This window comes from Cucurbita maxima, unplaced genomic scaffold (assembly GCF_002738345.1).
Source record: "Cucurbita maxima cultivar Rimu unplaced genomic scaffold, Cmax_1.0 Cma_Scf00628, whole genome shotgun sequence".
NCBI classification, from domain to species: Eukaryota; Viridiplantae; Streptophyta; class Magnoliopsida; order Cucurbitales; family Cucurbitaceae; genus Cucurbita; species Cucurbita maxima.
The window spans coordinates 783-12,175 of record NW_019272644.1 but is presented as its reverse complement, the minus strand read 5'-3'; the positions used below and the strand labels follow the sequence as shown (position 1 = coordinate 12,175).

General features: G+C 40.3%; 1 protein-coding gene across 1 annotated transcript; it reads right to left on the bottom strand.

Annotated features, from left to right (window-relative positions):
- Nucleotides 1–1,233: 1,233 nt before the first annotated feature.
- Nucleotides 1,234–10,745, bottom strand: LOC111474751 (protein argonaute 10-like). Its single transcript, XM_023119665.1, has 22 exons — nt 10,126–10,745; nt 8,967–9,519; nt 8,569–8,777; nt 7,523–7,672; nt 7,277–7,410; nt 7,085–7,194; nt 6,906–7,012; nt 6,676–6,814; nt 6,478–6,594; nt 5,770–5,877; nt 5,602–5,673; nt 4,715–4,837; nt 4,474–4,633; nt 4,264–4,385; nt 4,025–4,162; nt 3,788–3,930; nt 3,647–3,709; nt 2,262–2,325; nt 2,035–2,170; nt 1,869–1,942; nt 1,668–1,794; nt 1,234–1,586 (listed from the first exon to the last, which is right to left on the bottom strand). The coding sequence occupies exons 2-22, from the start codon at nt 9,375–9,377 to the stop codon at nt 1,420–1,422; spliced, it is 2,874 nt and encodes a 957-aa protein (XP_022975433.1). The 5' UTR covers nt 9,378–9,519; nt 10,126–10,745; the 3' UTR covers nt 1,234–1,419.
- Nucleotides 10,746–11,393: the final 648 nt, after the last annotated feature.

Here is an 11,393-nt window from a genome sequence, read left to right as displayed (position 1 = left end):
CATCAGCTTTTCCCTTCAAATTATGGTGAATTACTAACAGTTGAAGCTGCCAGCATGATCTTAAATTTTCTCTCTCTTGTTTTCGTCGTTGAGGAAAGATCAGATCATGCGACAATTTCACCTGTTGTCGTTTTTCCCTCACAAACCCTAATCCCTTCAAAATTTTCATTTAATTTGGATCAATTCCTTTCATAATTGAGTTTTGTGATCCTTTTTCTGATAGGTTTTAGGGTTTAGGGTTTAGGGTTTAGGGTTTCATGATCTGAGAGAAATTAGGGTTTCTGATTCCCTCTTCAAAGCTTCTGATCATGGCGGCGGCCTTATCTTTATGCTGTTTCCAGCAACAGCCGACATGGGTATCCTTTAATTTTTCAAGATTTCATTACGCCATATGCATTTTTCTATCTCATAATTGGTTTTTGATTTTTTTTTTTCTGTAAGATTCTTAGAGTTGCAGTTTGTGTATTTCATGTAGTTTTTTGGGATTGCTGCCATGAACATTTCTACCCGTGTTTTAAATCGGTAGCTACCTATTTAAGATTTAATATTCGTGTTCTAACGAACCGGTTTCTTTGTCGTGATCAAAATTATTTTCAGCTTGTGGGAGATCTTTATTTGGGTATTAATCGGGTTCTCTTCAATATGGTTTCCAACAAATTGATTAGACAAACAATTTAAAAAAAGTATCGATATGAACGAAGATATCTTAACTTCAAGAAACATGTAAAATAAAATTTGTTAAACTCAAGTTACAACTAATGTCATGTTAAAGAAAAATCAAGTTCATTTATACAACAATACATTCAGTTTACTTCATATGTTCATAGATGATTATAAACTTTTAGGTGGATTACAATCTAGATCTACCGCGTTTCATTAATGTATTTTTTCAGTATTAAAATTATTTATTTATTTTTAGTTATGTTTACGTGCTAATTATAGTTATAAAATATCAAATCTTGAAAATTTTATCCGAAGGTCAAGAATTTTATTTTGAGTATAAAACCATATATAGAGTAAACTTAGAAAATGCATGACAAATAGCGTTTATTCTTTCTTTAAGTTTTTTTTGCAATTCTGTATAGTTCAAGTTCATATGTTTAGAATCATTCAAATTTAATATTATCAATCTTACCGGAGTGATTTAAATCTAAAGGGGCATAAGCACTGGACTTGATAGGGCATCGGATTGGATCAAAAATTTTTGTTGTAGACTCGAAATAATTCAACACATTAATAAGGCATCTGTACTGATTCATTATGGAAGAACAGTTCTTTACAAATGTGGGTGAGAAGAGAACCTGTGATCTATGGCTGGTTGTGATCATTCATTTACAAGGGAACTAATGCAGAGGAAGCCGAACCTTTCCCGTCATCGCTCCGACTACGAGCCTCCCCTTTCCTTGGTGGTTCCGATTTCTAACAGTAAAACATTACTCTCTTCACATTTTCCTTTAGAGCTGGCAAGGGGCGAACCCCGGTCGCACTCTTAGCAGAACGACCACTCGTGCCATTCTCTTGCATCTCTGGTTCCATGTAGAATCGAGCTCGGAATGCTGCTAAATGTGCATAGTATGCTGGAGGGACTGCATCAATGCCAAGACTAGGAACTTCAGTAACACCAAATATGTAACTCGGAACCAATCAAAGAATGAAAACTGGCTTACCGACAGAAACCGAACGCGTACACCTTGCATACGTGTAGCAAAGATTATTGGTTAAGGACTGAATCCCATCTGCTGTAAAATTGTTTTCATCCCAAAGAACATGGTAATGAGCTGGCCGGCTTGTCCCCTACAACAAATCAAAGAACAAGAACATGGTAAACAATTGGGTGGCATGGCTACAAAGAGACATGAAATCAATACCTGAATTCCAGCATGGCTACAAAGATAGAAATCAAATTCTGTCGGGTGGCATATTTTGGAGTCGACTACGGTGCCTGAAGAACACGTAAGACGAACGAATATCGGATTAAAAACTTGTCCTGCATCTCTAACAGAACATGTTTGAAACGAGGATTGAGCTGTGTACCAGGTAAAATGTTTCCACTCCTGTCTGTGCTACTTCTGTCTCTATGGTTGTTGGCAAACAGTTGGGTGTGATGTCGTTTTTGTACGATGATGAACGTCACGGGTGGCTGGTAATTCAGTTCTAAAGAAGCACATGCCTATACCAAAAGGAGAACTAGAAAACTTATGATCGGTAATAAGAATGGTTAGGAACAAAAAATGGAGAGGCTGAGTTCATTGGTTCATTACCTTCCTGATTGCATCTAACTCGTAAAGCAATACTTGATAGAATTGTCCTTCACTAACGCCATCCCTGCCAAGATGATAAGCAATACAGAGAACTATAGTAAGTAACTAGTTATGCATATGTAACCGCTCGAGTCCACCACTAACAGATATTGTCTTCTTTGGGCTTTTCTTTCCGGGCTTCTCTCGAAGTTTTAAAACTCGTCTGCTAGGGAGAGGTTTCCACACTCTTATAAGGAATGTTTCGTTCCCCTCTTCAACCGATGTGGGATCTTACAATCCACCCTCCTTGAGGACTCAGCGTCCCTGCTAGCACACCTACACTGGCTCTAATACCATTTGTAACAGCCGAAGCCCACCACTAACAGATATTGTTCTCTTTGAGCTTTCCCTTTCGGACTTCCCCTCAAGGTTTTAAAACACGTCTGCTAGGAAGAAGTTTTCACACCCTTATAAAGAATGCTTTGTTCCCCTCTCCAACCGATGTGGGATCTCATAATTCATCCCCCTTGGAGGCCCAGTGTCACAGTCATGCTTGCCCAAAGCATGTCGCTCATGGCCACATGCCCGTGACACGCTGAAACCCTGCCTTGTACTACTTTATTGCTTTCTTTTACCGCTTTCATGTTGTATTATTTCTTTCTTGTTTTTTTTCTTTAAGAGTATGATGTTATGGTGAACTCATGGCTACGCTTGGTAGACATGAAATGCCTCAAAATGTACTATAGGGGGATGCGACTAGTTATCAAATTCTACTTACCCATAAAGTTATATACTGTTTAAGTTGTTGTTGCCTTTTTGCATGCATGCTATATAACACACACACTCTCTCTCTTTCTTTCAAAACTCTCTTTCCAAAACCTCTCCCCCGCTTTCTAAAATCTTCTCTTGAAATTTAGACCCGAGGTTTGTATTCACGTAGCCCGACCATAGGCAACGTGACTTGAAGTAGACTTGACTCACTCAGTGCTGAGAGTGAGTGCCGCACAATTGCAAATTCCGCTACCTAGAAACCGCGATTGTGACACCCAGCATCCCCGCTGGCACACCACTTGGTGTCTGGTTCTGATACCATTTGTAACCACCATCATTTGTAACAGCCCAAGCCCACCGTTCGCAAATATTGTCCTCTTTAGACTTTTCCTTCCGAGCTTCCCCTCAAGGTTTTAAAACGTGTCTACTAGGAAGAGGTTTCCACAACCTTAAAAGGAATGTTTCGTTCTCCCCTCCATCCAACGTGGGATCTCACACTCAACAAGAAGCTAGCAGTGGGAGTGGAGGTGTCAGCCATTCTTCATGACAATGACTATGATTCAGTTGCTACAAGTATTGTTTTTTCTCAACATGAAATGTGTTCAATCTGCCTAAAGCAGGAAAAACTGCTTTACCTGTAAAATATTATTCTTAGAGGCTTCTGCCCTGTTGCTTTCCTAAACGAAACCAGAAGATCCCTGTGACAAAACCGGTAAAGTATAAATTACAGTCTATCTGTTTCCATTTTTGAAGAACGGAGTAGGATAAACCGATACCTGATCATGCCCCCGCTGACGGTGCCACGGACAGGATCCTGCCAAGTTTTATACAAGTCTTGTATAAGTTCTTGTCTATGAGCCTGAGCACATACTAGTCCAGCATACTTTGTCACTTCAGGCCAATCCTGAGATGCTACAACCTGCCGTGGATCTAAATGCCATTAGTAACAACAAAGTCAGGAATGTTGAATGAAAACAACCTCAAAATATCAGTAACTTCCTAGGAGACCGTACAGCAGCTATCGAAGGGCTTGAATCTTCGCCGTTCTCTGGATGAGTCACGTCTGCTCCAAATATTATAGTCGGTATGTCGCTTACGAGCGGTATCCTGCAGCTGATAGCATCTAGAAGAACAGTGTTTCTACCACCCATCTGAGGTATCAAACAGGAGAAGAACAAGAGCAAATATCACTCATCAAGTGGATAACATTTATAAATTTGTGCTATCACTAAACTGCGGAGCTAAATTGTACCTTGACATTGATCTTCAGTGAAACATTAGCAAGATATTGCTTACTAATCTTGAACACATGTTTTGTAAGACAGCATTGTGATATTAAACCAAGATCCGTCTCACAGATTCGCTTAAGATCACCTACAAATCCGAATGATATCAAAGAAAAATCTCAGTTTAGAAGGGTCATCTCCGTTTTCGGATCATTTTACGAGTTGTATGAGCTCACCGTAAAGCGATCCGTTACTGTCGGGTAAGATGGCTAATAATAGCTCTAACTCTTTTCCTTTAGTCTTGTTCATGGAAGCATGATAAACATGCTTCAAAGCTTTCTCTACTTGTTCTGGCCTAGCATTGTATATTGGAATAACTGGTTCTGTATTGAATTCCTACAATATGTTATGTTGCAGGTCAGTAAAATGAGACATCTTAATCTTGAAGAACCAATAAAGAATCAGCCAAAATGTTACCATTCCAGAAACTTGACACATTTGAGCAAGTTCAGAACAAAATCCACGAGCAACGCTCTCCTGCACGCTCCTAGAGAAGTTGATACATGCCCACCGACTAACCGTCATTCCATTAATCATTTTCTGCATTACGTGAGGAAAAATGTAAGCATGGATAATATGATATTTGATAAAACCTCATAAATAGTCTGTGAGATCCCACATCGGTTGGGGAAGAGAACAAAACACTCTTTATAAGGGTGTGGAAATCTCTCCCTAGAAGACGCGTTTTAAAACCTTGAGAGGAAGCCCAGAAGGGAAAGCCTAAAGAGAACAATATTTGCTAGCGGTGGGCTTGAGCCATTATAAATGGTATCAGAGCTAGACACTGGGTGATGTGCCAATGAGGAGGCTGAGCCTTGAAATGGGGTGGACCGCTGAGTCTCAAAGGGGGTGGACACGAGGTGTGTGCTAGCAAGGACGTTGGGCCCTGAAGGGGTGGATTGGGGGGGTCCCACATCGATTAGAGAAGGGAATGAGTGTCAGCAAGAAGGTTGGGCCCCGAAGGGAGGTGGATTGTGAGATCTCACGTCGGTTGGGAGGGAGAACGAAACACTCTTTATAAGGGTGTGGAAACCTCTCCCTACCTTGAGGGAAAGCCCAAAAGAGAACAATATTTGCTAGTGGTGGGATTGGACCGTTACATAGTCTCTACCGATTGATAAAATTCTCGTAAATAGCGCCTACCTCACAAAATGGCGAGAGTTTTATCAAACCATTGGGCCTAATTCTGACATTTAAAGCCATAGGAACTAAATTCTAACTTTTCAAATCTAAGTTGACGTTCGTATAGAAACGATGAAAAATAAGAAAAACGAACTAAAGTTTATAAAAAAAGAGGCATATACCTTATTCATCATATTCCATTGACCCACTTGAGGCAAGCAATCCTTCTCTTTTCCAGTATCATGGTATTTCAGCTGCATCAGTTCATCAAGAAGTTGATGTCAGCATAAACACGACTTTTTCGTTAACGTAGCAGTGGATAACATGAGATTTGAAGAAGTAATGCATACCCATGGAGGAGGAAGAATTCTAGCTTCAACAGAAGTCATCTTTTCACTAACATTTATCCCAAACTCCTTTGCATAAGGATCGTTGTTATAGGCATTATGTTGAACAGTCTATCAAAGTTTGAAGGCCAAGAGAAGAAACTGTGTTATCCAGCAATCAGATAAAGAGTCAAGAAAGTCTACTGCCTAATTGGACATTGAATATCTTGTTCCTTTGAATGGATTATAGTCTCAGTGCAAACTTCACATGCAGTTTTCATAGGAATATTGGAAAAAATAGGACTTCATATGTGAGATCCCGAGCATACGTGTTTTAAAAATCTTGAGGAAAAGCCCGAAAGAAAATGCCCAAAGAGGACAATATCTGCTAACAGTGGGCTTGGGCTGTTACAAATGGTATTAGAGCTAGACACTGGGTGGTGTACCAACGAGGACACTGAGCCCTGAAGGGGGGTGGACACAGGATGGTGCGCCAACGAGGACGCTGGGCCCCGAAGAGGAGTGAATTGTGAGATCCCACATCTGTTAGAAAAAGGAACGAGTGCCAGCGGTGACGAGGCCCAAAGGGGGGTGTGGATTGTGAGGTCACACATCGGTTGAAGAGGAGAACGAAGCATTCTTTATAAGGGTGTGGAAAATTTTCTTTAGCAGATGCGTTTTAAAAACCTTGAGGGGAAGCCCGAAAGGGAAAACTCAAAGAGGACATATTACCTTTAGAATGTCGTTTTCTCGATCCCTTGGTCTTTGACATGTGACTTTCAGAAGTGCAGTTATTTGTTTCTCATTCAATCTCTTTGTATACCTTTGTCCCCCAACAATTTTGCAGGCCTGCAGACACAAAAGCATTCAAATAAGGCCGGTGGGCATCAATCTAACAACAATAGCAATGAGGGAAGAATTTTAAGCTACCTCCATTGGTAAATAATTGGCCTTCTTCTGATTTCCTACTTGGAGGCAAGGCAGATGAGCATGTTGGATGGTGAAGCCATACATCTCCTGGAAGTACTCGACAACCGACTTCATGGTCGAGTTGTCGTCAACAGGAAACCTGACCGAGCATTAGCACGCATGGATTAGCCATATAGAGTAAAAGCTTACACTAATGCAAGTGTATCTGCTTGAATAATTCAAAAACTTACACTAGTTCTCTTGTAGGCTGTGACGTTAGCCCCGAAATACGATACTTACGCCTTACATTACCCCGGTGCGTTACGTCGACTTTCACCCCTCTAAGAGCCTTTTTGATCTGTTTTATCCTCTCAAGTTAAAGGACAAGGAAACAGTGAAAAAATGGACGAGATCAGACAAAAACAAACACCTTTACGCGATCGGAATCAGACAGTGGCCGTGACAAAACATCTTTCCCGAGAAGCTGAGCAACAAACTCGAGGATAGGGAGAGGCTCGATGAACGCAGCTGAAGCCATATCTATTAACATAAGAGCATAAACAATAGTAAGAGAAATCACTTAAGTAGAATCTGTAAGCCTTTGTTTTAAGATTCTTTTTACCAATGTTCAGAGACAGTCCCATTTGAGTAGGCCTTATACTCTGGTAAAAACCGCGCCATGATTCTAGGCCATCACCGAGCCGTTGAGGTGACCTGATATCAGGAGAAAAGAAGGATCTCCCTATAGGACAGTACCTACACGAATTCGAAACGCAACGAGCATAACAAAACTACGAAAATGAGCCATGTTTAGCTGATCTTTGTAACAAGTTTAACATAACAAATAGAATGATAATAAATTTAGTACCTTTTGGATGATAGCTCTCTCAAGACAATGTCCAGTATTTGAATGGCTTCTTGTGGTGCATTGGCACGCTTGCCGGCAAGAAACTGACCCAAATACTGCAAATTTGCCCTTGCAACAAACTTAATGACCACTTTATAATCCCTCTCCCTCCTGAAGTTTTCAATTGTATTAGTTGAATGACAAACAAAACATTCCCCATAAATTTCAAAACTTCCTTTCTAACACATTGGATACCTTTCATAATGAACAGATACATGAATTTGACAGTAGACAACGTAAAAGTTTTCGAATTCGAAGAGGGGCGGTGTAATAACCAAAGCCCACCGCTAGCAGATATTGTTCGTTTTGGCTCGTTATGTGTCGCTGTAAGTCTCACGATTTTAAAACGTGTCTACTAAGAAGAGGTTTCCACACCCTTATAAGGAATGCTTCGTTCCCCTCTCCAACCGATGTGGGACCTCACAATCCACTCTCTTGGAGGCCAGCGTCCTCGCTGGCACACCACCCGATTTCTAACTTTGATACCACTTGTAACAGTCCATGCCTATCTTAGCAGATATTGCCCTTCTGTACTTCCACTCAAGATCTTAAAAAGTGTCTGCTATAAGAGATTTTCAAACCATTATAAGGAATGTTTTGTTTCCCACTCCAACTGATGTGGGATCTCACAATCCACCCCCTCAGGGGCTAGCGTCCTCGCTAGCACACTACCCGGTATCTGACTCTGATACTATTTGTAACAGTTCAAGTCTACCGCTAGTAGATATTGTTTTCTTTAGGCTTTTACTTCTGGGCTATCCCTCAAGTTTTTAAAACACGTTTGCTAGGGAGAGATTTTCACACCCTTATAAAGAATGCTTCCCCTCAAGATTTTAAAACGCGTTTGCTAGGAAAAGTTTCCACACCTTTATAAGGAATGCTTTGTTCTCCTCAGTTGACGCGTGTTAAAACCGTGAGGCTGATGACGATACGTAACAAACCAAAACGAACAATAACTACTAGCAGTGGATAAAAAACAAAAGCTGTTTATGAATGTAAATTCTTACTTGGGACCACTGACTCCATCTTCTTCATCCACAAGCTTGATGTTAAACTCTCTCCATACAAAAGGAAGCTCACCAGCTGTATACAGACTCTTTCTGCCATCATAAGCTGGTAATCTCTTTCCCAGATCAGATTCTCTGTATAATCTCACCAATTCAGCCATAATGCCTCTGTTCACAGTTCTTGAGGCCACTTCTGGAGTGATTGTAACCTGTAAAACCCCATCCCCCAACGGCGGGAAAACAAAACCAAACAAAATCAAGCAGACAAAAAGAACAAAATGAAGGCTATTTAAGTTGAGAAAAGGACATCACGAAATGACAAACTTATTCATTTTCATCTGCAAAAATTTAAAATTGCAGCATAAGTTGATTGTCATATGGAAGGGACCAAAACTTACATCATATTGATTCAAATCTTTGTCGGGTAACTCTGCAAAGAAATGGTTTGCTTTTACCATACACTTTGTCCCAACTTGCCCAAATCCAGGTCGTGGGGCAAAACTCACAGACTTGCTTGAATTGCTTGCACCATTTGGATTTGGATTAGTACTCGCCACTAAAGCTCCGGCGGTAATCTCCGGTGCGTTAGGTTTACGTGCCACCGTGCAGGGCCGAGAATTTGGCATCATAACGACTTCTCCCTGATCGGATTTCCGACCGCCTCTGCTTCTTCTTCGGGCTCTGTTTTTGGTGTTTTGGTGTTCGAGATTCGGCTGGCCTTTACCATTTTGGATTGGTTTTTGAGCTTTTTGAACAGAGTTCTGAAAGTGGGGTTTGATTACAAGTTGCTGCTCCGAGCTCTCTGTCATTGCTGGTGGGCTGAGAAATCGACTGGCAATGGCTAAAGAACTTGCTAAAGCTTCACTAAATGATGAACATGATGTCTCTTCATAATCACGCTTACTCTGAACTCATTTTTTACCATCTTCTTCACGGATTCAAGACGTCATTCTACTGAGAAGGGAAAAAAAGAACCCATAAGAGGAAAACTTCATGTCAGCATAAATATGACGAAGAATCCTTCAAAAGAGAAATGAATCATTGTTTGTTTTATACGAAAAGTTGAAAACATGTCCAAGACTTTGGCAGTTTCTTCAATGTTTTCAAGCATTACTATTCCTATGTTAAATCAAAACCCAATTTTACAGCCATTGTTTCAGCAAATTCAAACAATGGAATGCTTCGTTTCATATGATAGGGAGCCAATACGATACACAATCAGTAAAAAAAAAACACCTCCGACGGCTTGAAAATTCCTAAATGCAAGGATAAGAGTCCAAAAAAGTGAACAAAATTTAGAAACCCAGATCTTGTTTGGGAGTTCATCATCGAAAAACAAGGACGAAATCTTCCGTTAAGGAAGACAACACAGAAAACCCAGAAGAATAAACTATGCAGAAACACCCAGCTGATACCCTAGTCAAGAATAAATATAGAAGAGTGTAGCAAAATCACTATCCAGCTGATACCCAAAGATTCAATGCTGCAAAAGTGGCGGCCCCATTGAATAACCACGAAGAAGAAGCAAACCCAGAATTCAAAAAGAAAAGAACTCACCCTAAAAACCAATGCAATCTACAAGCAGTACAATTTCAGAGCTCCAAAACTCCAAACCAGAAAAGGGTCACTGCAGAATAGCTCTATAACTCAGCTAAGAAACAAAAAGAAACGAGAAAAGAGAGGCAAATAGTTAAGAACGTGAAAAAAGGATGCAATGGAAGAGAGGAAGGGCGTGGAGAAAGCGAGGTGATGATGAAGAATAAGCTTTAAACACGCATGCAATGTGACTTTTGGTGTATTCTTTATCACCAAAAGGATTAAGAAAAGTAAAAAAAGGGAAGACTCTGTTCCTCTTCGTCTCTCTCTGTTTTACAATTCGGTTCTGTTCTGATGGCGCCCAGCCTCGGGGACGTACCACGCACCATAAATTAAAGGGTACAGAGAGAGAGGGGGAAAGAGGCCATTTTCAAAAGCAATCATGCACAGAAGAAGAACAATTCGAAGTTGCAGTCCTCTCTCCTGCAGACTACTCTGTTCTTCTCTCTCTCTCTGCTTCTTCTAATCCAATGGTAACAATCGAATCTTTTTTTTAATTCATGCACCATATGGGCACTAAGTTCTTCATGGAAACAGTATTAAGAGTAATTGAAATGAGGTTGAATAGCCTACCCAACTAAAGATGAACAAACACATGGAATAATCATCAATAATGAAGCCTTTTAGAATTATGATGTGAAAGAAGAGTGAAAAATCTCATGCCTATAAAAATAGAAACTTTAGTTTTTACTTTATTTCCCTAACTTAAGGACCTTAAAAAGGAAACAAATTATATGTTCCCTTATCTATCCATTTCACCTCCTAACCCTCACCAAACTCTCTCACTTTTCTTTTATTTCTTCGATTTCAATTCGAGATAAGAACGAAACATTCTCCACCCGATCAATCTAAGTTGGATCAACGACCAGAAAACAAAATGAAAAAAATGGGACGCGAAGTAGAAAATTATATCTCTGGCTGATGTGGACGAATGGAATGTCGACAAAAGGAATGAGTAGTGAGAACGAAACATTTTTCACGTTATCAATCTCAGCTCGATTATATCTCTTCATACGAAATTATATCTCTTGCTGATGTGGACGAATGGAATCCGACCAAAGGAAGGAGTAGTGGTTGTGTATGATGACATCCACGACTTGTAGAGAGGTGAAAATATGGGACCAATACGCCACGTGTACCATATCAAGTTATGAGTTTTCCCAGTGCTGATTCAAAGAGCACTCATTAGAATTTGGACGGTTGTGATTGGATGTTATTACAAGATGAGA